This window comes from Ambystoma mexicanum, chromosome 3p (genome assembly GCF_040938575.1).
Source record: "Ambystoma mexicanum isolate Mex_15411 chromosome 3p, UKY_AmexF1_1, whole genome shotgun sequence".
Classification (NCBI taxonomy): domain Eukaryota; kingdom Metazoa; phylum Chordata; class Amphibia; order Caudata; family Ambystomatidae; genus Ambystoma; species Ambystoma mexicanum.
The window spans coordinates 289047780-289074814 of record NC_090925.1 but is presented as its reverse complement, the minus strand read 5'-3'; the positions used below and the strand labels follow the sequence as shown (position 1 = coordinate 289074814).

General features: G+C 46.0%; 1 protein-coding gene across 1 annotated transcript in view; it reads left to right on the top strand.

Annotated features, from left to right (window-relative positions):
• Window positions 1-27035, top strand: part of PTK6 (protein tyrosine kinase 6) — a 465017-nt gene that overhangs the window by 375268 nt on the left and 62714 nt on the right. The window contains exon 6 of the mRNA XM_069650818.1: window positions 12621-12802. Coding sequence (XP_069506919.1) covers window positions 12621-12802 — 182 coding nt within the window. The remainder of the gene's footprint in view (window positions 1-12620; window positions 12803-27035) is intronic.

The following is a 27035-nucleotide window of genomic DNA, read 5'->3' as shown; positions in this document are numbered from 1 at the left end:
ACCAAATATTCACCCATGCATTCCAACACTACCTGTCTTTTGTTGCTTCTACGAAAGTCATATATCGAAGCCAATGTTGCCGTCCCATCATTCCCCTCTATATACATCTCTGCCTGTTGTTGCAATTCCACCTTCCTTTCCTTGCTGATTGTGCTGCGGGTTACCCTTGTGCACTGCCGTTGGTCAGTCCCGCCTCTTGCCCCCGTGGTTTCAACTTCAACCCCGGGAGGAACGGACAGTACCGAGACTTTGTCTAAGGCGGGAGGTGCGGATGGGACAGTGGGAACAGGGAGTGTCTGTTGTGGGCCTGGTTGGCTCGTAGGAAGTGTTACGTGCGCGGTCTGTGGCTGTGGGAGGGCTTGAGCTACCGGAGGAGGAGCTTGAGCTACGGGCGGGGTCTGGGCAATAGCTACTGACGTATCTGGTCTTACTTCTGATCTTGGGCCTTGTTTTGTATGGGTCAATATATTTTCTATCAATTCATCTGCTATGTGTAATTCTCGTTGTGGGTATATCTTTTCTATATTCAACTGGTCACGCCTGCCTGCCCTTCTTAGACTCTCAGTCCACTCCTCCTCTTCCTTTTCTTCCCCTACCTCACCTTTTGATTTATGCCTGCGCGCTGGCTTTGCTCTGCTTTTCAATCGGAGCATTGCTTCCTTTCTCCAGTCTTTAATAGTTTCAAATGCTGCAGGACGTGCTTTCTTTCTTATCAACACCCTTTCTAAGTTATCTATCCTCGCCATCTCAAAGCTACAATTTGGCCATTTTCCAAAGATTGTCTACCACAGCGGAAAAACCCTGCGAAGGTGGACAATACCCCAGGCATGTTTCAACCTTCCCCTTGGTTAATCAACCTTACCTAGGGCGTTTGATTTTGCAAAGTCAACTCTCAACCAATATCAGGATGCTTTGAATCGGGGAATGACTCACCTGATAAATCAAGTCGTCTGTATACTGACGCACCAAAGGACGTTGTGTCTGCGTTTCTTGGCTTCTGCCTCGTTTAGGGCCCTCGCCTCCTTGTTCTCTAGCCAGGAATGTCGATCAGGGATCATACGCTTAGACAAGTGTATATAAAAACATACATACACATTTATTATCGACCTTAAAAATTAAACACAAATAAACCACAGTAATATAAAACAGTTACCACATACGCCTTTTACTTTTCAACATACATACTGTTACATTTCGCCTAATGTGGTAAAGGGGAAAACACAACCACAACTGCAACAGAAGGGTAGGTTAACACAAATATAGCATTAGGCAGTTCTTCAGAAACGGTCCCTAACTTAAGCAGTCCAGCCCTACAAAGTGAGGAGCCTTATGCTCAAAAGTACAATAGTGCGTTGAAAATGTGTGGTTGTACGTAATGAGAGAAAGCAGGTTCTCTTCAGGGAGCTGTAGCAGTTCAAGGAGGGGCTTGAGGTGATGAAGATCAGTGTCCCACTATTCGAGGAGGGTCTACCCTTGCAGGCAGAGCAACCTTTGAGTTTCGGCAATACCTAGGAAGTGCAAGCTAGCCCAGCTAAGGTGAGAATCTTTTTAGGGATTCACGTGCGTAAAGAACAATGGCTGTGCCAGGGGACCACCGGTAAGTGATGTTAGTACTCACCGACCCTTGACACAGTCCAGGAAACAATGTTGCCAGTCTAGGCCAGGTCGCTTGAAGGTTCATCCCCTTCAGTTGCACGCCGCTCCGGCTCTCGGGCGGCTGCAGGATGGGACGATCGTCTGTGGCGGGACAGTAGCATTTTCTCAGCTTGGTGAAGAAAACTGGACAGGTCCAGTGCAGCACATCTCAGGGCACAGGGGGGCAGGCAGGCAAGGCTCCTTCACTGACCATCACCACAGTAGGGTGACACATGGACCGCAAATGCTCGCAGCGTGGTGCGTGCGTGGTGCACTCTCTTAAATTGCAACCAAGAGGAGCTAGGTCTGTGAAATGTGGCAGGAGAGGGCCCAGGACCACAAGCTGGCGATTTCCTAAGTCTTGAGTGTCAAGTCGGGGCGACAGCGCTCTTACGCAATACCCCAGGTTTGAGCAGGTCAGTTCACTGGATGGCCCAGGAACACTTCCGATGAGGCTCTTTGGAAGGGTAATCAGGAGGTGCCGAGAGTAGTTTTTCCCACTAATCCAAAGGGTTGAAGCGCCCTAGCAGGCCTTCAGTGATCGATGCAAAACAGGGGTCCGACGGGACAACAGTGGGCTCAGGATGCCAAACCTTTCAGCATGTCTTCAGCTGTTCCACCGGTCTCCTTTAGCGTTCAGGATACTTGGCTCCTTCTGTAGTTCAGTGTGAACTTCAGGTGATCGCCCTGGAATGGCTGCAGAGCCCCTTCTCTTATCCAAGATTCATTTTGCGCTCAAATCTGGGATAACCAATCGAAGATCTGCTCTCTTGCATGCATGCTAGGTGTGGACCAATCATGGTCCACATTGGTCCCAGTCATTCAGGTATACCAGACATACTGGCATCAGTAGTGTGGATTGGGACCAGACAGTTCCAATCCTCTTCCTGTCCAAATAAGGAATCCCTGAGTCTGCTCGACCTGGGGGAAGGCAAAGGGACACAATGGCCAAAGGACAGAACAAAAGACTTTGTAGCACTGTCATTTTCGGCACTGGCCACAGTCTTGAGCCAAATGCAGTGAATGCAATATGGTTTGTTAAAATGAAGTAAAAATACTATAAAATTAATCTGCTGCCACCAGTTTGTCCTAGCCACTCTAGTTTAGTGGAACAGTGGAACCTTCTAGGCAGTCAGACCAATCTTGGTAGCTTGGCAGGTGGTCAAGACTAAGTCTCAGGAGGGGTGAGAGTGATGGAAGCCCACAATGAGAAAACACAGTAAAACTCTACAGAATACGCTTACACAAGTGTATATTAAAACATACATATACATTTATTATCGACCTTAAAAATTAAACACAAATAAACTACAGTAATATAAAACAGTTACCACATACGCCTTTCACTTTTTAACATACATATTGTTACATTTCTCCTAATGGGGTAAAGGGGAAAACACAACCACAACCTGCAACAGAAGGGTAGGTTAACACAAATATAGCATTAGGCAGTTCTTCAGAATCGATCCCTAACTTAAGCAGTCCAGCCCTACAAAGTGAGGAGCTTTATGCTCAAAAGTACAATAGTGCGTTGAAAACGTGTGGTTGTGCGTAATGAGAGAAAGCGGGTTCTCTTCAGGGAGCTGTAGCGGTTCAAGGAGGGGCTTGAGGTGATGAGGATCAGTGTCCCACTATTCGAGGAGGGTCTACCCTTGCAGGGAGAGCGACCTTTGAGTTTTGGCAATACCTAGGAAGTGCAGGCTAGCCCAGCTAAGGTGAGTATCTTTTTAGGGATTCACGTGAGTAAAGAACAATGGCTGTGCCAGGGGACAACCGGTAAGTGATGAAAGTACTCACCAATCCTTGAAACAGTCCAGGAACATTTTTTGCCAGTCTAGGCCAGGTCGCTTGAAGGTTCATCCCCTTCAGTTGCACGCCGCTCCGGCTCTCAGCGGCTGCAGGATGGGACAATCGTCTGTGGCGGGACAGTAGCATTTTCTCAGCTCTAGGTGAAGAAAAGTGGACAGGTCCAGTGCAGCACATCTCAGGGTACAGGGGGGCAGGCAGGCAAGGCTCCTTCACTGACCATCACCACAGTAGGGTGACACATGGACCGCAAATGCTTGCAGCGTGGTGCGTGCGTGGTGCACTCTCTTAAATTGCAACCAAGAGGAGCTAGGTCTGTGAAATGTGGCAGGAGAGGGTCCAGGACCACAAGCTGGCGATTTCCTAAGTCTTGAGTGTCAACTCTGGGCGGCAGCGCTCCTACGCGATACCCCAGGTTTGAGCTGGTCAGTTCACTGGATGGCCCAGGAACACTTCCGATGAGGCTCTTTGGAAGGGTAATCAGGAGGTGCCGAGAGTAGATGTTCCCACTAATTCAAAGGGTTGAAGCGCCCTTGCAGGCCTTCAGTGATCGATGCAACAACAGGGGTCCGACGGGACAAAAGTGGGCTTAGGATGCCAAACCTTTCAGCATGTCTCCGGCTGTTCCACCGGTCTCCTTTAGCGTTTCAGGATAATTGGCTCCTTCTGTAGTTCAGAGTGAACTTCAGGTGATCGACCTGGAATGGCTGCAGAGCCCCTTCTCTTATCCAAGATTCATTTTGTGCTCAAATCTGGGATAACAATCGAAGATCTGCTCTCTTGCATGCATGCTAGGTGGGGACCAATCATGGTCCACGATGGTCCCAGTCATTCAGGTATACCAGATATACTGGCACCAGTAGTGTGGATTGGGACCAGAGAGTTCCACTCTTCTTCCTGTCCAAATAAGGAATCCCTGAGTCTGCTCGACCTGGGGGAAGGCAAAGGTACACAGTGGCCAAAGGACAGAACAAAAGACTTTGTGGCACTGTCATTTTCAGAACTGGCCACAGTCTTGAGCCAAGCGCAGTGAATGCAATATGGTTTATTAAAATGAAGTAAAAATACTATAAAATTAATCTGCTGCCACCAGTTCCCCCTAGGCACATTTGTACAATTACCAAAACAATCCTTAGAGGGTGTCTAGGGCCATAAAACAAAATGACCCCTATGCATGGTTGTTAGGAAGGATTCCCATTTATTTGAAGTTTTCCCTCCAGTTGTGAACCCCCCAACGTTTTGCTTTGATTTGAACACCTTAGGCTGACTTTGCCAGTGAAGCACAGCCTTCTGCTGCACTCCACTGGGCTTCCGCTCACTTTGCTATGGGGAAACTGAAATGCCCTTAAAGACAGTCAGTACTGGGAGACTTTGTTTCCCTTAGTCCTTGTCAGTGTTGCAACTTCTCTGCAAAATGTTGCAAGTGCACAAGGTATCTTACAATACCGTGCACTTGGGTCTCTTAGTCATTTCGAAAGGCCCTAGTAACTCTCAAAGGATTTTTTCATGTATTTTTAACCCTTTCCTGCCATGCAAACTGCGTTAACTGCATTTGGCACGAATAGATGGCCTGGCTCCGAAATGGCCATGCCACAAGATTCTTTGTCCTGTCCTTTGGCCATCCTGCTCCTTCACCTTCCCCAGGTCGAGTCGGCCTCGGTCAGTCCTTATTTGGGCATGCATTCTCCCGCGAAGCGCCAAGCTTTCGGGGGCTTCTGCATGTCTTGTGTGCGCACCCCCAGGATGTGGGCTGGACTGTCTAGTTCCAATACACATCCTGGGTGCCAGAAAGTCTGGTGTGCTGTGAATGCCTAGGACCACTGTGGTCTGTGATTGGTCCACGTATGGTGTGCCTGTATGTGAGCAGATCTCCCATTGGGTCCTCTTCGTTTTGGCGCGAAGGAGACTTTGGATAAGAGAAGGCCTCAAACAGCCATACCATGTTGATCTCTGGAGTTCTCACGGAACGAAAGATAGGATCCAAGTATCCTGAAACCAAGAAGCAGAGTCGAGGAACCGCTGGTGATCCGCTGTAAGGTTTGGCACTCTGAGCCCACTGTTGTACTGCTGGACCCCTCTGCATCTGATCGAACTAGGAGGTCTGCGAAGACGCTTTGACCCACTAGAATAGTGGGACTAACTATTCTCGGCACCTTCATCAAACCCTGCAATTAAGCCTTCTCGGAAGTGTCCCTGGGCCAAACAGTGGGCTTACCAGCTTGCGCAGAACCTTTGCTCTGTCTCTGCCACTGTTTGGAGGAGGCCCTTGAATCTTGGTAGCCCGTAAACTCTGTGTTCACGGCACTCTCACACCGAGTTTCGTACACTTGGCGTTCCTAGGTATGGAGTAAAGAGAGAGAGCCCGAACCGCAGTACACCCGGTTACCGTGTCGCCCAGCTCTGGTGACGAACTTTGCAGGTGCACTGCTGCTGTGCCCCTCTTGCCCCTGAATCCTGCTATGGTGAAACTGGCCTGATCCATCCACCAGGAGCGGAGAAATCACCACTGTCCCATTTGGGAATCAACACTGTAGTTTCACCGCTGAAAGCCACAGAGTCTCAGAAATTACCGCATTTAAATCTGCAACCTAAGTGCACTCGACTGCCGAAGTTTGGTCCAGAGTGCGCCTAGCGCCGGTAAGTACCTACGACCCTTACCGGTGGCCTCTAGCGCATCCATACATTTTTACGCACAAGTGGCCCCTGAAGGCCCCTTTCCTTTCCACTGCTTGTGCGAACTAGCAAACTATTCCCAACTCCTGGAACTTGTTCTGCCCTCTCGGGGAGACCCTCCACGAATAGTGGGAACTTATTCTTCATCGCCTCACCCACCTTCCTGAGCTGCTACAGACCCCTGAAGAGACCTCGTTTTGCCCATCTGCACTACCGCGTGCAGCAGCATTGCAAGTACTTTTGAGCAATAGGCTCACCTCATCTTAGGGACTGGACTGCCTTTCAGTTAAGACTTGATTGATGCCGAATTGCCTAAAGACTCTATGCACTGCCGTCTTCCTTTCCTATTCTAGGTTGTGGATCCATTTCGTGCATTCAACCCTTTAGGCCCATTGGTCTTGAATATATGTATTTTGATAGGAGTGTGTTAGTTAATTAGTTTCACTGTGATCATTATTGTGTGTTGACGTTTCAAAGGCCTTGAAATAAATGTGATTGTATTATAATTACACCTGACTATGAGTGATTTGTAAGTGTCCTTTACTCTTTGGGCTCATTGAGGTCTTTCAGTCACCCTCACCCCTCCTGAGACCTAGTCTTGACCGCCGCCAAGCTACCTTGATTGGTCTGGCTTGTCCAGAAGGTTACACTGTTCCAAGAAACTAGGCTGGCCTCCTGAACCTCTGCCCACTAGGTCAGAGTTCAGAAATCCATCTTAACAATGATACTGTAAGCTACTTGGCACATAGATAAAAAGTTACCAAGAAATGGCAACATAGTCAAAGTCTAAGGGAAACATGTCAGTTTCCCCATACCAGATTAGCAAAATCCCACAGGTGTGCAGCTGAAGGTTGTGCTTCACTGGAAAAAGTCAGGTTAGGTTAGCCAAACAAAAGCTAAATGTTTGGGGGGTCCATGAATGCAGGGAAAATTGCACCTAAGGGAAATCTTTCCTAACAATCCCCAAACTTTTTGCTTCATCTTTTTGAATCTGACCTGAAGTTTACACAGTGCAGTGAAGCCTTCTGCTCATTGTTTTAAAAAAACAAACTTTATTGTTTTATAACAATAACCAACAACAATAACAAACAAACAAAATAACAGTCATTCTGGCACTCTTCGTGGATTCCGTCTTCTTTCTCTCTTCTCTCTCATCATGGAGCAGTTCTGTGGCTGTGTTGCCCTGTTCTCTCATCGGTTTACTCAGTCTGAGGTCCATATCTGTTATGCATCACCCCATTTTGGGGGCATGACATACATCTGTCTGTTCTCTAGTTATTGTTTCTCCGCTCTCCTGGGGTTATCTGTGCTGCTCTCTGCCCCATGTCCAAATAGTTCTTGCATCAGGGATTTCCAGGCCAGTATCTTTTGCCCACTTTCCCCCTTCCCCCTCTGCACCGCTCTTGTCCACATCACTGTTTCCCCCACTGCCCATCTCTGGAGATCAGACCACCATGAGTCTATGCTTGGACCTGCACTGGAGTTCCATGCCATTGCTATCTGGCGTTTGGCCAAAATACACACCAAATACTTCATTTTGGCCAGATGCATCCTTTGTCTGCCTCCTCTGGGAAAGCGGCCCAGCAAGTACGACTCAGGATTCCATGCTTGCAATTGGATTTCACCGCCCGCCACCTTCTCCTTGATTCTCTCCCAGAAAATCCTTATCACTGGGCAAGTCCAAGACATATGCAACATGTCTGCTTCTTCCTCAGAGCAGCGGGGGCATTTACAAGGTTCTCGCAGTCTCATCATGGTCATCCTTCTGGGTGTAAGATATGCCCTGAGCAAAAGGTATAACTGCGCTTGTCTGAATCTTGCATTCCTGGACACTTTTTTTGGGTATCTCAGCACTCTAGCCCATTCCTGTTCACTAAAGGGCCTCTGAAGCTCCCCTTCCCAGCGTTCTCTCATTTGCAGCACTTGCACATTGTTGGATTGTAACAACTGTTCATATAGTCTGGAGGCCGTGTGCCCCCCTTCCGATATGTCATATCACGCATCCCCCTCTCTGTGTGTCGTCTTCCTCCGGCCATTCTGCCCATCTCTTCTTGATTGTTCTTATCATGCTAGTATGTAGAATAAACTGGCCTCCATTTATATCTTGGTCCTCTACGAGGTTTAGAAATTCCACCCATTGTCCCTCAGTCCTCAAATCCCCTATCTGTGCTACACCCATGGCCTCGCATTGGGATCGGTATATTGCGAGAGTTCCTGTGTCCGGGCCTACAAACCCTGTGAGGAGGATCTGTATCGAATAGGGATCCTTCATCCCCTGGAGCTTCCATGCCCTGCCCCACAAGGTTATTGTGAGCCTGACCATGTTTGGTAGAGTCTTGATCAGAGATTTATCGATCCATGCCAGGTTTGTCAAATAGTATAATTTCAGTGCCGGCTGGGAGAGTATTGTATCTATTGTTGTCTCTTCCCCCAGCCATTTGACCACTGCCAGGTAGTATTTTTCAAAGTCTGGCACTCAAATGCCTCCTGCTTCATAGTCTCTTTGCAGAGTCGTCATGGCAATCCTACACCCCCCCCCCCGCACAGGAACTTTTGTGCTATTGTGTTCAGCTATGTGACGAAGGCCCTGGGTATGTCATATGGGATGTGCCTTTGCTCATTGTTATGGGGAAACTGAAACGTCCTTCAGGCTGTCAGTACTGAGAAACTTTGTTTCTCTTAGTCTAGCGACTTCGTTGCCACTTGGTGGTACCATTTTATCATTGCGTAAAGTACCTTAAAGTATTGTGCAATGGGGCCATTGTGTTTTTCAGCCCTAGACACTCTCTAAGGAATGTTTGGTAGTTGTACAATGTGCCTTAGGACAGACTGGTGGCAGCAGTCACTTTTTCATATATTTGTGTAACTTTTATCATGCCATACTGCCCTTATCACGTTTAGCCCAAGAATGTGGCTGGTGTCTAACTTGGCTGTGCCAGGAGACCTATTGTTTGTTCCCCTGGCCATTTTGTCCTCTGACCTTCCCCCTACCTTTCCAGGTGCGAGACTTCCTATTTGGGCATGCAGTTGCCCACGAAAGCTGCTTCTTTCGCGGGTCTCCACAGGTCACGTGAGTGGGTACCCAGGAAGTGGGCTGGAACTGTCTGGTGTCAATCCACACTACTTGTGGCAGGGTGTCTGGTGTGCATGAGAGCAGAAGACCCCAGTGGTACCTGATTGGACCACTGCTGGCAAGCTTATAAGGGGCAGATTTTCTCATTGGTGGGCCAGGTGCGAACCATTCTAGCAGATAAGCAACAGATTCAAACGAGTCTGTAGAAGGAACCAAGTACGTTGAAGAGCCAAGCAGAAGAGCGATCCTGAAACGCACTAAAAAGGGTTGCCACCGAATACTGTTGTTGTCCTGGTCGAGTCCTGCTTTGTGCTTGATCTTAGAAGACCTGTGAAGGTGCTTCAGACCTTTAGAGTGGTGGGACTAATCCAGTGCCTTAAGTGGCACAACAAATCGAGCCGGGGCTCATCGAGGGGGCATGGCCTAACAGCGGGGGCCTTGATGGCTCGTGAGGCCACGCCCCCTTGACGAGCCCCGGCTCAATGGGCTACTGGCACCCCTGCCAGGCAGCCTGTTGTAGAGATTAGCACCCTCTCACCTATGGGGGAGAGGGTGCCAATCTCTGCATTTGAATTCTATAGTCTTGCCTGGCAGGGGACAGCGCCTCCCTATTCAGCCTTAATGGTGGTGCTGCCACTCGCCAGCTGGGGAGGGGCAGCGTCACCATCAAGGCTGAAAGGGTGAGGCCACTGGAAGCAGAGGCCTTTTTCCTAAAGACTGAAACTCCCGCGAATCCGCGGGAGCGTCAGTATTTAGAAAGCAAGGCCTCTGCTTCCAGCGGCCTCACGTTTTCTCCATAATGGTGGCGCCGGCCCACGTGCATCACTTGATTAAAGGGATGCCTCGCAGGTGCGGCGCCACCATTATGGCTGAAAGGCATTTTTTACTGAAGCCTGAAGCTCTCGCACACGAGCGAGAGCTTCAGGCTGTAGAAAAAAATGCCTTTTTGTGTAGTGGCCGGGGCTGCCAGGGAAAATTAGTGGGCCCTGGCAGGGCCCCGCCTCAAAACGAAATTTCCGAGCCTGCCGGGGCCCAGCCCCGGCAGGCCCCGGCCCACTTAACGCCCTGGACTAATCACTCTTGACGCCTGCTGGTAACCCTGAAAGTAAGTCTTCCCAGAAGTGTGCATGAGCCATCCAGTGGGCTGACCAGCCAAATCCTTGGGTACTGTGCAGGAGCATCACCGTTTCGAGTTTCGATACGATACATTGGGGAATCCCAGTTTATGCTTCAAAGCACATTTGGGTCGCAAGATAGGAGGCTGCGTTATACCACGAGAGTTGGGTGGCCCTGCGTCACTGTGCGACAGTGATGGTTGCTGAATGCGGTTTTCCGGCATTCCTTCTGAGGCCTGCTGCATCCGTGTTTTCTTCATTCTTCAACCGAATCGAGAGTAGCAGTTCCTGTCCCATACCAGACCTGTGTCAGCAACCACAGCGCCTGTGCATCTGAGAAGCGAACCGAAGCAAGAAAATCGAACCTCTGGCGACCACCTCCAGACCTACAAGTCTGCATTGATACCGAGCTGTGGCCGGTGAGTAATGAAGTCACTTACCCTTTGTTCATCCAAACACATTTACGCATGGAAGGCTATTTTGGTCTTTCTTATGGCTTGGGTGGTATCCGCTTTCTAAAGCCCTCTGAAAGTCGGAAACCAAATTTGTTCACTGTAGCAGATTGTTTCCTAACTTTTGGAGCACATGTCAACCCTTCAGAATTCTTCCCATAACTTTTTCCTGCATCCTAAGAAGTACTTTGTGAACTTTACGCACGACCGAGCGCTTTTACGCACACATCGAACATTGAGCACAAGGTCCTAGTCTTCTTAGGGCTGGACCTATAAAGGTGGGGTTGCCATCTCTGAAGGTTGTCTGTGCAATAAAATGTGTTCACCATTTTCCTTTACAGGTATTAGTGGAGTTACTAACTTTCCTGCACTGACTCCAGTGATTGTATATATATTCCATAGCGTGATGCTTGCGTGATATTTTGCTAGTGTATTTCAGGATGTATTTGTGTTGTTATTGGGCCTAAAATAAATAGTATATTTTGTAGTACACAACTGTCTAATTGTAATTCTTAGTAGTTCACTGTGTGTGCTCATTGGAGACCCCTGATCACTCTCACCCCTCCTGAGATATAGCCTTGACTGCTCTCCAAGCTGCCATGAATTGGTCTGCCTATCTTCCCAGAAGGGTCCTCTGTTCATCTAACAAGGGTGGCCTCCTAAACCTCTGTCCACCAGGCCAGAGTTTAGAAATCCATGGTAACAGCAGTAATAGATGTATTTCTATACTTCCATTGCTGACACTACGTGGTATAACTAGACTTTTCTTGCTGACAATAAGGGCAGCACCAAGGAAAGTTTCATACTTCCATCGCTAATAATACTGGTGCAAAGTATTGGAAGGGTCATGGCTCCATTGCTGACACTGTGAAGCAGCAGAAAGAGAAGGCATCCCTTCATTGTGGACACTGCAGGGCAGTTATTGTTTGGTTGTGTACTTCTGTTGCTGACCTAAGAGGACCATTATAAAGGAGGACTCATTTGGCCTTATTACGAGGTTGGCGGTGCAGAAAGAAATCGGCGGTAATAGGATGGTAACTCTGTTACCACCGCATTAGCCCTCTGCAGAATTACTGATTTGGCGGTGAGGTGGAGGAAAAACCTCCAGCAAAATGCTGGAGGTCATTTTGCCACCTTACCACCCAAATGTGCCCATTTTGGTGGTATTACAGCCATGGTAATACCTCTGGTGGTAATATTGCCAAAATCCCCATGGAGTCCTATGGTCAATGGCGACTAACACTGCCAAACCGCCACTTGTAATGCAAGTGGTAATACTGCCAGACCAAGTGGCAGTAATGATAATATGGTTTGATGGTATCTCTGTAGTATTACTGCCAAGATACCACCAAACTCGTAATGAGGCCCGCTGTTCCTTTGCTGACAACACCCTTCAACCGAGGCCTCCTGTGTGGTATGAAATGCCCCCTTGACGTCTGTAAGACCCCCATAGGCTTTGTACAGCATAGTAGAAGTTATAATGTCCTAATAAGTCCCATCCCTAATTCATAGTTCATGAAGTCAATGTACGAATTAGAAATGGCCCTAAACACCAGGCTATAAAGATATTGGTTTTCTTTGACAGTCATACATTGAACACATTATTTCCTGCACAGTGGTCTCCAAGCCCACTTCACCAGAGGCACAGTCATTTGGGATGAGAGCAGAAGAGGGTTCTGCTATTAGAGCTTTCCTTGTGCCTCCATTTTTACTCTACACCTTTTTCCATCCCCCCTCTCCCTCTCTCCCTTGAGATCCTTAAGCTTCTTTGCCAGGGTTGACCTGCTGCAGTCTACCCTTTGCGCTCACCTCTCAAAGTGAGAAGAGTATAAAGGAACCATGTTTTTTTATGTTGTCTATTCCCAGGCAGTGAAGGCCAGAAGCTGCCTCCAAGTGATCTCTTGGACATGGCAAACCAGGTGGTGGATGGCATGGCGTACCTTGAGTCCAAGAATTACATTCATCGAGATCTGGCTGCCAGGAACATTCTCGTTGGGAAGGACAACCTCTGTAAAGTGGCTGACTTCGGCATGGCTCGCATGATCAAGGTATGGGAGCATCCAGGAGGACACGGGGAGCATCTGGGCGAAGAAGTGGAATCGTATTTGTGTAGAACACCATAAGACTTTTTTCAGATACTTTATTTAACATTTCTCACAGTAATGCAAGGCAGTTACAGTGGGAAGACACAGATTGTACACTGAGCATCAGAAGACAGCAGGATCCTGCCAATTTTAGCAAAGTACCTGATTCGAATCGGAACCTAGCATGTCGGGCATAGCACACAATATTAACACAATGTATAAAATGGTGTCTGGTACACATAGAAGGAGACCAATATATGTACACAACACCGTGCACCCTTTTCACTGGAAGCTGATCCTGTATTGCACTTAGGTTGCCTCTACAAGTTTCCTGGGATAGGACTTAAACACTGACCAATATTCTCTAGGTTTAGACAGAGATGAAGGCAACTCCCTGTACCCATCCTCTTGGGTATTGCACCAGACCAGGTCCCCATGCCAGTCATCTAACTTGTTTGGGGCTGTGGAGCACCAGTGGGATGCAATGTGTCATTTGGTCAACATGTTTAGGGAAATCCTGCCCATACTCCAGTACACAGACCTCTGGAACCAACGCCACAGATTGCCTACTTATCTAGTTTTTACCTGACTAGTAGCCAGAAACCAGCTACCTGAGGACAGTGTCAGCCTGCTTACAGCGGGGCAGGCGCCTGTGGCTGTAGAGTCGACTCTCTGGAATCTGATCAGAGCATAATAGGCCATATGTATGAATTAGAACTGTAGCAATCTGTGTTGCTGATTCATAATCACCCTCTTAGTCTGTTCACAAATATAAGCCCATGTAGGGTCCTCCATTGTCTGATCCAGAGCTGCATCACATAGTTCCTTGGCATATGGCTGAGGTGCAGCCTCCCTCCCCAATGCCATGTTACACAACTTAGAAATGACCTTATTATTAGATCGCCCAGCAGTTAGATATCTCAAGGGAGGATAAGCTGGCTGCAAAACAGGGAATGTGGGCAATACAGTTGAGCGTACTCTAGAGTACAGCATTAGTTAGGATAACGTAGAGCCACACATATCTCTAAACTTAGTGAGAGAAATGAAGTTGCCATCCCTGAAGAGGTCTTTGATCTTAACTACCCCAAGCCCAGCTAGATCCCTTTGACTGCGCTCTCTAAATGAGGTGCCCAACCTCCAGATTATATATATATATATATATATATATATATATATATATATATATATATATATATATATATATTGTCTAAAAGCGGTTGGGCCTGTCCATATTTACTATACAGTTTACGCAGGGCCCACACAGCTGTCTGTACAGTGTTGATTCAAGTGTCTGGAGTGTGCGGGATACCCAAGGTTGTGGCAGCCATCTTGACAAGAGACACAGTAGCTCTTCTCAGGGCTACATGTTGGCAAAACAATGCAGGTCTGTACCAGAACGTCATGTGAGACGCTTGTGCTATCAGGTAGTAGACCTCCAAGTCAGGAACGATGAAACCGCCCTCTGGCAACGGTCGAATCAGGTTAGCCCATGTCATCCTGCTTGCCTAACCCTTCATATTAGCCTGAGAAGCAATGATCAAAGTTTCCTGAAAAAGCTGTTAGGCAGCCAAATGGGTATATTCAGGAATAGGTGCCATGAATTAAAACGGCCATTCGAGAGAATCGAAGGCTTTCTCTGCGTCCAGAAGCATTGCAACTGCATGCATGTTCTGGTTCATTTGTGCAAGTATAGCAAACATATGTACTAAATTATGCACTGTGGTCCTGCCGGGTATACATCCGGATTGATCTAGCAATACCAGCTTATCCATCAGGGGCTCGCGCCTCCGCAATTGCATTTTCACCAAGATCTCATTTTCGAGGTTCAGAAGAGAGAAAGGCCTGTAGGAGGCACAACACATCTTATCTTTCCCTGCCTTATGTAATAGGATAATTGTAACCTCTCTCATCGTAGGGGGTAGTTGGCCTCACACAAGCACCTCATTGTAAACCTCTGAGAGCAAGGGATCCAGAGTGGAGACATACTCCTTGTAGAATTCCACCACTAGTCTGTGCTCTTTTGATGTCTTGTGCAACTTCTGTTGGGGTAATCGGGACATTGAGAGGTGCCTTGTGTTCATAACTATCCAAGCCAATTCCACCCCATCAAGAAACTTTTCTTTCCATCTCTGTCTCTGGTGTAGGGTCAGGCACGTGTGCCTGGTACAGCTGTGAGAAATACTCCACAAACGCTTTCATGATATCTTCGCCTGCGGAGTGTCACTCCGTCTTTCATGACTTCTTCTATCAATGAGGACAGGACTTCCCTTCTAATCAACCATGAGAGGAATTTCCCAGGGCCTTCACCCTCCCCATTGTGCCATGCAGTGACCTTCCCCTGCATAAACCTGACTTCTTGGTCCGCCAGGTCATGATACGCTTCTAATTGCTTCTGGAGTTTCGCTCGGGTGTCCTTATCCCATGTGGTCTTGTACCTAATTTGCAGAGGTTTTGATGTTGTCAATTGACTCTCTAATTGAAGCAGATGTCCTACCTCTTTAGAAATGCAGACTCCCTGAATGTAGGTCTTGAGGCGGCCAAATCTACTGAGTACCTGTTGATTTCAATGAACCACTTTAGCTCATCACCCAACTCAGACCTGAATGCCCCTTCAGAGATGGAGTCTGGTTTAAAACTCCAGCTCCAGCTCCAAAATGGCGACATGGCTTTGCTCAGTTTACATTCCAGGACAATAGGGGAGCAGTCTGACAGGTTTTTCAGGAGATATTCCCCAGCAGCATGCGATCGACTGGCCATAGTTCTATTCTAGAATATGTGTTGTGGCTAGAGGAGTAGAACATACATTCTTTCTGCCCCCCTCCCCCAAACCCAACTCCAGATATCCACAACAGCGTATTTGTCATGTAAAGCAAGTACAGCCCTGGCAGCTTCGCCCAGCGCCCTCCTTCCAGCAGATGATCTATTGATATGAAGGTCTGTGATGGTGTTGAAATCCCCCCAGCCTCATACTGATCTTGTGATCGAGGAATTCATGCTGTGTGTCCAATACTGATTCAAAGAACAATGGTGAGCCAATATTAAGTGCGTATATATTGACCAATACCATACGCAAACCTCCGATTTCCTCCGCTTACCAGTCCATCCTACCCTCTCTGCAACTTGAAACCTAATGTATGACAAACCCCAGTGAGTTTTTGATCAGGATCATGGCCTTCTGAGCCAAAGTTGAAAACGCTGAAAACCACTTGCCACTCTTCCATCCACTCCTGAATTTGACATTCCCCTCTGCATTCCTTGGTTCCTGTAGCATTATTATATTAACATTTTGCATTTTCAGGTACGCTAGCACCTTACAGGATTTAATGAAGTTATTCTGCCCACAGACATTCCATGTAACCGTGGATATAACTGAGTGGTTTTATTGTCATGCATACCAGGCCATTATGAAATGGCACCTGCCAGTGGCTGAGTTTCCCTGATGCCTATGTTATGAACTATCTGATAACGAACATGCCTTGTTCGAACCCACCCCCCCAAAAAACTTATCAGACCTTTTGCTCAGTACAAGAGAGGACAGGTTTCCACTTCCCACCCCAACCACCAGTGTATACATTCCTACCCTAAGATAAGAGATGCAACAAAACAATGCTCATCAACAGCAGACCAGGCTACTGGGGGTGATTATAAGCCGACCATCTGCTGGCTCCTCCTGCAAAGGAAGGTTGTTAAGGAGATGTACCTCCATTGATGAACACATATGAACACAGTTAAGAAAAGAGACCCAAGTGGGACCACAATCAGCTATTTGCCTCACCCTCTCCCGGCGAGGAGCGAGGAATACTAGTTTCAATAAAGCTAAGTGCCTCCTCAGCTGAGGTGAAGAAAAAGGATTTCTCCCGATGAATGATCATCAGGTGGGATGGAAACAGCATTTGGTACTTGATGTTTTTCTCATACAACATTTTCTTTACCTTTAAGAAAGTACTCATAGCTGCCTGGACAGAGGGGCTGAAGTCTGGTAATATCATAACTTTATTGTCCTAAAATTTCAGCTCCCCTCTCTCCCTGTCTCTGAAGCTCTTCGCTATGACCAGCATGGTGGCATGCCAAGGGTTGGGTGTGGAGCAGTCTTATGGTGCGCTCGCTCAACCAGAAAGTAACTAAAGAAGGCGGGCTGCCCCAAGATGATAGGAAGCTTCTCTTCAAGGAAGCAATCCAGTGGGCCCCCAGGCAGTGCGTCCAACAGACCAACAATCCGGATGTTGTTTCGTCTTGAGCGCGATTCTAGGATGTCGTTTTTCACATACACCACTTTCAGGTCCCATTTGTTGTCCATCTTCCGCACTGCCAACCTCATATTTGCTTGACCTAATGTTGCGAGAGATCCACTTTGGAGGCAAGGGTATCAATATTACTGTTAATTGACTGCATGGTTCCTTCAGTTCTAGCAGGAATGCCTTGGTGTTGAGGGGCGTGTCTTGTTCTGTGGTGCCTGCCGCAGGAGCTGAAGGTGACATCCCAGTGGATGTTGAAGGTGTCACCGCCGGCCTGGCGAATAGGTCCAGTGTAGCTTGTGTTTTCTTCTTGTGGCCAGGCATTCCAAATTGGTTAGGTTGGTCACAAGGCTTACAGATAATGGCCAGGACACTGGGTCCAGGATCACACCCAAACCTCCACCACTTCTCCACCCTGCAGCTTCAGCCCAGAGAGGAGGTGCCCCGAGAAGCCAGGGCCCTCGACAGCGAGACTTCATGTTGTTCCTCGGCTCTGAGGTACACTGCCTCTCTCCAGTGGTCACCGCCCACACAGCAACCTGGTGAGAAGTCAAACAGGACAGTTCCAGACCAGCCGCAAACAGATCCTAGACACAGGAAGCTCCTAGCAATGTTCCATCCACACTGTGCCAGACAGGCCACCGCAGCAGATCTCGCATGTCGCGGACCATGAGCATGGTGCCCCAGCAGGTCTGCTCACATTCCTGGGTGGGGAGGGTCTCCTGGCAACTTCCAGGTAGGATTTTTATGGGTGTAACTCCATGGTTCCCAGTGTAGACCCCAGGTTGCAGACAGTGATCAGCGGGGCTCTAATCCAAACACCATTAAACTTAAGTTTGAGGGTGTAGAATGTATGAACCTCTTCCTACAAAATGTGGAAGGAATGACAGTCCAGTGATGCTTTATCAAAACTAGCCAGTCTTCATAGAGATGGTCAGGTGGTGGTGTCTTAAGAAGACATTTTCTTTGGAGGCTGGCTATTTAAGATATTCACTGCAATCCCAAATCATTTTGCCCAAATTGTGTAACTAGCTTTCCTCTAGTTCTTATTGTCTGGAAATCTACTTCTATTATTAAACATCAATGGCAGCCACCCTCATATGATAGTACTTCTCCACCATGGGTTCCTCAGTCTGATGTTCTTTTCCATGTGTCCAAAGTGGAATGTCCCTCCTCACCAAATGGTTCACTTGACAGTTCTGCCGATCGAACGTCTGGCGGAGGTGAAGCACCCTTTTTTCGAGATGACCTCCGGTCCTTGAAGAGGTAGGGTCTACCTCGAGATAAAGCCACTATGCCCACTGTTAGACAGTCCAGGCAAGAGACCTCTCCCCAGGGATAAACCAAAAGGAAAGGAAAAAGCCTTGTTTGGCATAAAAACCCTTCTGCAGCAGTCCGTTGAAGAAATGGACTTCCGATGGAATAGTCAAACATGGATTCGAAGAGTAGATCCGTAGAGAAGGCAGTGAGAATAATTCCAAGACATGAGGGACCCACTGTAGTAGATAAAGTGGTATCTGGAAGCAAGGAGGGGGGAAAGGGCGAGCCACAGCTGAGAGGAAGAGTGGAGTGGAGCAAGAGGCAAAAGCTGCAGAACTGAAGAAAATCTGCACCACTGAAAGAGAAGGGCAAATTAGAAGAGCAGTGGATAGTGAAGCTAGCCATAGCAGAGGAAGGCACAAAACTGCAGAGGAAGGAGAAGGAAAGTGCAAAGGAAAGAAAATGAAGGAAAGATCAGCATCTTACCCTAAAGTCAAACAGAGGGGTTGCAACGCACAGAGCAACTGCTGAATGCCAACTAAATGAATGCTGATAGCCATGTTGTTGGAAAGAAACTAGACCGGGAAGGACGTTCCAGTCAAAACATGACAGAACGTTAATAGCGTCTTATACACCATAGCTTCCAAACCCTCCAGGAATGGCAAATGGTGACAGTATGCCCCCTTCTGTACCCTGCAAAACCAGATTTGCCCAGATGTAGACTGTGAAATTGCTGCAACAACCTTGGTGCCTTGATATAGGTCTTGGGTTCCCAGAAATGTTCTGATTCCGGATAGCCCTTCCAATGTACAAGGTTTTGTAATCTTCCCTTATGATAACGGGAGTCACAAATGCGGGCAACTCTGTACTCCTTAGGTTCTTGAGAGGGAGCATTGGGTATCCCTTTCTTCTTGCGACCATAGGGATTGGCAGTAAAGGGGCACAATAACGAGGAAAGAAACACAGGCTGTAGTTTGTTCAATGAAGGAGGTAGTTTCAAGCAAAATGCTTCAGGATTGATCTTGGTTATTATCTCGAATGGTCCAATGAATCAAGGTGATAATTTTGAAGGGTGAATCCACCTCAGTAAGTATTGGGTGGACAACCATACCTTTGAACCTACCTCCCACCCAGGGGTAGGACTCCTCTGTAAATCAGACCTGATCTTGTATTCCTTTCTTTCTTTCCCCCAACAGGTCCCTGGCATCCCTGTGCACTTTGGATATGTCTCTCAAGAGCGAATCTATAGTTGGTACAACAATGGTGGGGAGCACCGGAAGGGGTAGAAAGCGTGGATGGGGACCATAGGTACAGAAGAAAGGACTCATGCCTATCGCTGTGTGAACAGGATAATTGTAAGCGAATTCCGGTCTGCATAGAAGGTCCACCCAATTGTCTTGTCTGTCATTAATGAAACAGCGAAGATATTGTTCCATAGTGGCATTTAATCTTTCCGTCTTCCCGTTAGATTGAGGTTGATAGCCTGAAGAGAGGGCTCTTTCAATGCCATGCTGTCTGCATAACGTCTTTCAGAAAATCTAAGTGAATTGAGTTCCTTGGTCTGACGTAATAGACTCAGGTATGCCACGCAGACAAAACACTTCCCGTAAGAACATCTTAGTTGTTTCAGAGGTTGAAGGTACACCAGAAAGAGGGATCAAATGGGCCAACTTAGAAAATTAATCTACTACCACTACGATCCCTCTGTAACCCAGAGAGGGTGGTAAATCTCTGGAAACATGACCCCGGGGTGTGGTGGGAGTATGGCTTTGTCCTAGCAGACCTATGGGTTTTCCAATACTGTACTTGTACTTGCATTGACAACACACAGGACAAGATTAAACAAAAGTTTTGATATCTTTACACATGGAAGACCAAAAAGACCACCAAAAAGATCGTTGAACAAGATTCAAGGTGGCATCAAAGCCTTTATGACCTGCAGTAAGTCCCTCGTGACACCACAACATGGCCTTTTGTTGGAGCGTCTTCTCGTGTAGGACTAGCCGATTACCATAGAACAGAAGTTGTTTCTTCTTAACGAGAGATGGGTCAGATGCGTGGTATTCCAGATTGGAAGAGGCCTCTCTCACCTCTTGTAGAAACGACAAAACAGCACAAAGAAACTTGTTTTCTGGAGAAAAGCCGTTCCGTCTTGTCTTGCAAGTAGTAAGGGATTCCCCTGAGCACATTCTGGAAAGACTGTCTGCAAGTATGTTCTCAGTTCCTGGAATGTATGTGATAGTGAAATCAAACTTAGCGAAGAAGGAGGCCCATCAGGCTTGTCTGGCATTCATGCACTACATCTGTTGTAGAACACGTAAGCTCCTATGGTCAGTGGAAATCTCAAAGGGATGGATGGCTCCTTGGAGAAGATTGCGCCACTCCACACAGGTCTCCTTCATCGTCATTAATTCCTTTTCAATAAGCGAGTAGTTGAGTCGCTCGAGGCAAAGGTCTTTGAGAGATATGCAATGGGGCTTTCAGAGCCTTTTTTTTAGGAATGGTTAATGAAACATGTGTCCAAAAAAACTCTGGTATCAGTTCAATAGCGCAATGTGTTGGTATGCAATTTATTTCAGTAACAGGCGACTTGGAGACAGAACACTCCACCACTGCAGTATCTCATGTAGTGGAGGAAAGGCAATGAGATACACAAAATTCCGAACCAAACTGAAGAGTGTTTTTGTTCCAATCCTTCAACGGATTGTGTCTCCTCAACCAATGAATACCCAGTATGACTGGGAAGTGTGCCACTCTGATTATATCAAAATGCAGGGCTTCCTTATGGTCAAAAACTGGCATACCCAAAGACCTGGAAGTATGGGTAATGTGACCTGAAATCAGAGGAGTGCCGTCAACTCCTTCCACTGGTTGACTTTCGGCTCACTCTTGGCAAGGTATTTTTTCCTTGTCTGCCCATATGGTGTCCTTAAAAAAGTTTCCAGCCGCAAGAGCCTTAATGTTCTGATCGGGTAGATGCAGGAGTACCCGGACCACTAAGAGACGTGTGTCTTTAGTGTTTGAAGAGCATGAATGAGAAGTGATCAAGGGACCATCCTTGCTACCCCAGCCATCGATCCCTTCTAGGGTCGGGGTCTTTCGCTTCCCGGTCTTCATCGAGGGACTTCGGGGCAATCTCTTAGCAAATTACTACTCGATCCGCAGTACATGCACAACCCCATCTCTCTTCTGTGTCGACTTTCAGAGGTCAATAAAGGTCCCCTGGTGGCTCAAGTTTGCATAGGTTCCTCTTTGTTAGACTCTCCTGTATTGGGAAATGACTGAGCTGGAGTGGAAGGAGGTGTAGCCCTGCTTTGATATCTTTTGTGTTCGGTTCTTCATTCTTTGAGACGGTAATCAATCTGAAGTACAAGTGAGATGAGGTCAGACAAAGTTGCTGGACGCGCAATGCGAGCCTGCTCATCCTCCATATCCTCATGAAGTCCCCGTCTAAAGATAGCATATTGTGCCTCCTCTGGCCATCCGGCCTCAGTGCCAGTTTGCTGGACATTGGTGATATGTCATCAAATCTGATAAGCCCTGTCGAATATCAAGAAGAGTCTCACAGGCAGTATATGTCACTTCAGCCTTCCCAAAGTTTGCCTCAGGAGTCCAACAAAGGCGCTGTAGTCCCTTAGTACAGGATTGGCAGAAGTTACCATAGGGGTTGCCCAAGCCAGAGCATTGCCTACCATGTTCGTGATCATGAACCCGACTTTAGCCTGATCAGAGGCATTGGTAGCAGGCCGGAAGGTGAAATGCACTACACATGCATCCACAAATTCTTTGCGCTTTCAGGGTGATGTGTCATATTTTCCAGGAGGCAACCCTATGGGGGGTAGATCGGAAGACCTATCCTCTCGGGCAGACACCACCTGCCTAAGCACAGCATTTTCTGTCTTCAGGTTTTGTTCCTCTAAAGAAAGTCCTTGAACAGCAGATATCAGTTCTTGGACTTGTTCCACTGATGCCATGTTGGGATGAACTGGGTGGTGTTGCAAAACGTCCAAAGTGGAAGTTCCCTCCTCACCTGATTCTTCACTTGGCAGTTCTTCGGATAGACCGTCCGGCAGAGGCAAATCACCCTTCTTTCTAGATGACCTCCGGTCCTTGAAGAGGTAGGGTCTACCCTGAGATGAAGCCACTATGACCACTGTTAGACAGTCACCCTGGGGATAAACCAAAAGGAAGGGAAACAGCTTTGTTTGGCATAAAAAACCCTTCTGCAGCAGTCCGTTGAAGAAGTGGACTTCCGATGGAATAATCAAACGTGGATTCGAAGAGTAGATCCATAGTGCAGGTAGGGAGATGAATTCCAAGATATGAGGAACCCATTATAGTAGATAGATTGGTATTTGGAAGCAGGGAGGTGGAATGGGCAAGCTACAGCTGAGAGGAAGAGTGGAGTGGAGCAAGAGGCAAAAGCTGCAGAGCTGAGGAAAAGCTGCAACAGCAAAAGAGAAGGCCTCCCCACCCCCTTAGCAGTCGAAGGCAAAATACAGCTGAGAAAGGAGAAGGAAAGAGCGGAGGAAAAACACAAAGGAAATGAGCAGCGTCTTACCCTAAAGACAAACACAGGGGTTGCAACGCACAGAGCAACTGCTGAACGCTGAATAAATGAATGCCGGTAGCCATGTTGGAAAAAGACTAGACCAGGAAGGACGTTCCAGTCAAAACGAGATGGAAGGTTAATGGTATCTTATGCACCAACGATACCAAAACCTCCAGGATGGGCGTATGGTGACACCATGAGGATGTGCAGGGGCGTAACTGGTAAAAAGAAATAGGTCTTGGCATCATCAAGTTCACCACATTTGTACATTTCTGTTTGCTACTTTTTGCAACGTACATAAGTAACAGTCTGAATATTTTTTGAAAATGGGAAGGCACATAGCACATTTTGATGCACTGTGGTAAATGTAGTGGGTCAAACGATCCCTCTGTAATGTGCACTAACTCATCAAAATGGCCTACATCATCCAACAAAACTAACTGAAACTATCCAGTTGGGACGCCCCTTTGACATTGCCCGATAGCCCAATATGATTAATTCAAAACCTTCAAGCCATCTTTCTTCTCTTTTACTTAAGTCAACCCGAAAGGGACAGATATGCCCAAAAGTGGGTCCCCAGCTTGCCATGTCTAGAGACCCAACCTAAACCTCTCTGTCAATGAACAATGAGGCAGAAAAATGTCTGAGACTGTTTGTGGTCTTGTGCATAGGAGATGTCTCCTATGTTGCAGATTGCCTCAAGGTCACACCAACTCACAATTGCGACTCAAGTGCTTTATTAAGAATATGAAATGGGTCCAACTACGATCGTCCCTCTCTCTCTCTTGTCTTTATGTGATTTCCCTCTACCCTAACGCCAACATATCTTATCCCCTAAATAGTTACTAGAGGGCAGGAGCTCCTACTATCTAAAGCCTGAGTGACCATAGATGAGAGCCTAAATGCAAACCTGGTTTCCCACAAGAAGTATGTCAATTTGTGACACATGAAATGGTGCCTAACTGCTCAGGTTTCACTTGCTCTTGCCCCTCTCATGCTCTCGTATTCCTCACTCTGATGCTCTTTGCTTTCTTTCCCTCCCTTTTTCTCTTTCCCATTAGCCCCTCCTCCAGCTCTCTATTTTTTCTCCCTCTCTCTCTCATCTGTCCCTCTGATGTTATCCTTTATTTAATGAGCCAACATATAGTATTGAATCATTAAATCAGAGCAAGTCTTGAATATAATCCTTCAAGCAATGCTGGTAAATAAAGCCTTTCTGTATTGTCAGAGAACATCTGGTGTCACACCAGTTTCTCTGCAATCATAATTGCAATTTAACGTGTGTCCCACTTGTTGTGTACTAGGCCACACATTTTCGTCCCACATAAACTCATGCAATACAGCTGTGACTCTGACTGTCAGTCAAGCACCACTCACTGGGTGTGACAAATTATGTCCCAACCTGAAAATAAAGGTGCTGTCCAACACTCATTTGGCCATGTCCTGGTGCACATTTTATCAATGCACCACAATGCATATCCTTTTATAATATGCCAGATTGGCTCATAATAACCAGTCATGAGGTGAACCAAGAACAAGAGTTTGAGCTGAACATGGAGGCACATCCAGTCTTGCAAGTGACTACACTGCCAGTACCTCCAGCAGAAATAGTCATATCTGATCTGGAATCAGCAGTTAATTATTCCCTTGGTGTCTCACGTCTTAAGCAGCTATCGCCATGGATAAGAACCACAACTTCGCCCACATGAGATTTATCATCCTACAAGTGTTATAAAAAAAATCCAGAGGTGGAGATTTAGTCAAAAGTCTAGCTCAGAGAGAGAGATGTACTGGATTAATTTACTCGACTCATTATTACCCAGAGGTATGAAGAAACAATTTTGTCTACAGTGCTATATCTAACATGTAAGAAAAATGTCTGGTTTTATGCTTTACTTCCTGTTGTATATCTAATTGTACCATCATTTCACAACTAGTGCATGATAACAGTTTGATTGATTACAATACTTGCAACCTATTTGTGTTTGTTACAAAGTTGCACTATTCATTTGGGTTGATACATTATTTGTATTCCCTTTTACATTGTATGAGTACTTTACCCTTACACTTTACTGTGATAATTACCTTTTGTTGAAAGGTATCATTCATTCTGCATTTTCTCAATTTACTATTGTTACACTACCTCATGCTGTTAATATTGCTTTGAAGGTTTTATTTATCTGACTGGTTATTGAAGATGTTGTATACATGTATATATGATAGGGGAGATTAATTGGTTTCCTGTGGCCATTAGTCTTATATTAATTTGTGTATGAAATTTACAATTTACTAATTGAGAGATTTAACAGATGTGTCTGATTCTATACCTTTTCTCTGATATCTCAGACATTTAGATTTGTATCACTTGCTCTACGGTCCGTTCATTTATCTACGGTCCTTCCTTCCTACGTGATGATGTCATGAAGCTGTCACGGCATTCTGGACATCTTCTTTATATACTTACTCTTGGTGACATGGGTTTTTTCTGCATTTATTATGCACTTATATTATTGTGGCTCCTTAACCTTTATCCATTGGTGGTTCATAGATTTATAGCATCTCTATTTCTAGCTTCATATATATAATATCTGCTGTTACTGGGTTGATAGTTGTACTAGACCCCAGTTAGGTTGATCATGTTTTATCAGGTATTGTCCTTTACCCTTTTCCTATGTTTTCCTTTTGGCATATACTCACTTTGATTTACCTTTCTTGATTGCTTTCTTTATCCTTTTTTTGACATACCTTTTTTTCTGAAAGCTATTCTATTACAGTATTTTTTAATTTGCTGATTTATTGATTAACCTCTTTGACTAACTCCTATGTATTATATTCGGACACTCTTTTCAGGCTATCTCTTTAACTCCAGCATCTATGTGCATCTATATTTATGTTTCTGTAAAAAGAATTGTTTTGAATTACTAATCCCTCTCAAAATCCCCAGACTATTATGTAAATGTTGACTATTAATAACTAAAATTGGTTGATGTTGAGTCACTATTCTAGTATGGATTTGTTAGGATAACCTAAGTAATCCTTTGTGCGTTAGATTGAAATGATGATACTTTTTCATTTTGATTTCTGTTGTTTGACAGATGTAACTTTTTGCTCCTGATTAAGGGGACCTACTTCCCGAAATGCGTAGTGCCTCCTTTGACAAATATAAAGAAATGTCATATGGAAAATTGGAGTTGTCAGACTGTTTGATGAATTTCCAAGAGTTGCCTTGATTTACAAGCCTTCACTTTGAGAATTTTGTGAATTGTAGTCTATACTTTATTATAAGTGTTTGACTGGCTTATTACTAGTACAAAGGTGTGCAGGGGGCATGGTTATCATAGCTTCTGGATAACAAATGTTCTTTCTTTTGGCATCTACACCCTATGAGCTAAGGCTGTTCTACCTCCCCTGCATCCATATTTAGATTACATTTTTGAGAATACAGTATATTTGGTTTTCATAAACTGGTGTGCATTGGAACATCTTGACATTGCCACAACTCACAGTAGCAATAAATACTGTACAATGCACTCCTTGCTTTAATTGTTTCAGATTAAAGTCGGATTGTGTAAAGTTAGAAGTATAGTATTCAATTCTTAAAATGCAGGGGAGAAAAACCGGTCCTGACACATGGGCTGGTAGCAATAACCATAGAAGAAAAGTTCCCAAAATTAGTGAACTCCACTTGCACTGTACACTGTCACAGGACAAATATACGGCCAAGCATTCGATATATAGTTTTCAATTAATCATTCCAAATGACACTTTGATTTCTCAATCTATGCACAATTATGAAAAATATATGTGAACCAAGCATTTGACAATATGGTTATGACAATATATAATCCAAAGAAATATAAATTCAAAATAACATGTGTTTATTGACGTGGCTCAACGCGGTTCATAAGGGGTCTTGACGGATTAACAATTCTAAAAGTAATACAAAAAATAGACTTATGTAGGTATATTTTCTAATATCGTTTTACACAATACATATCACAACAGCTCACAAAATATACATTTGTCGCACACTATGAACATAATAGTGAATATATGGACATCTACTTTGTGTATCCCATGTTCCAAATGGTACCAATGTTCTTCAATGAAGAAATGTAGGGGCTTGAGAGTTTGAATAAGGTATGATTCC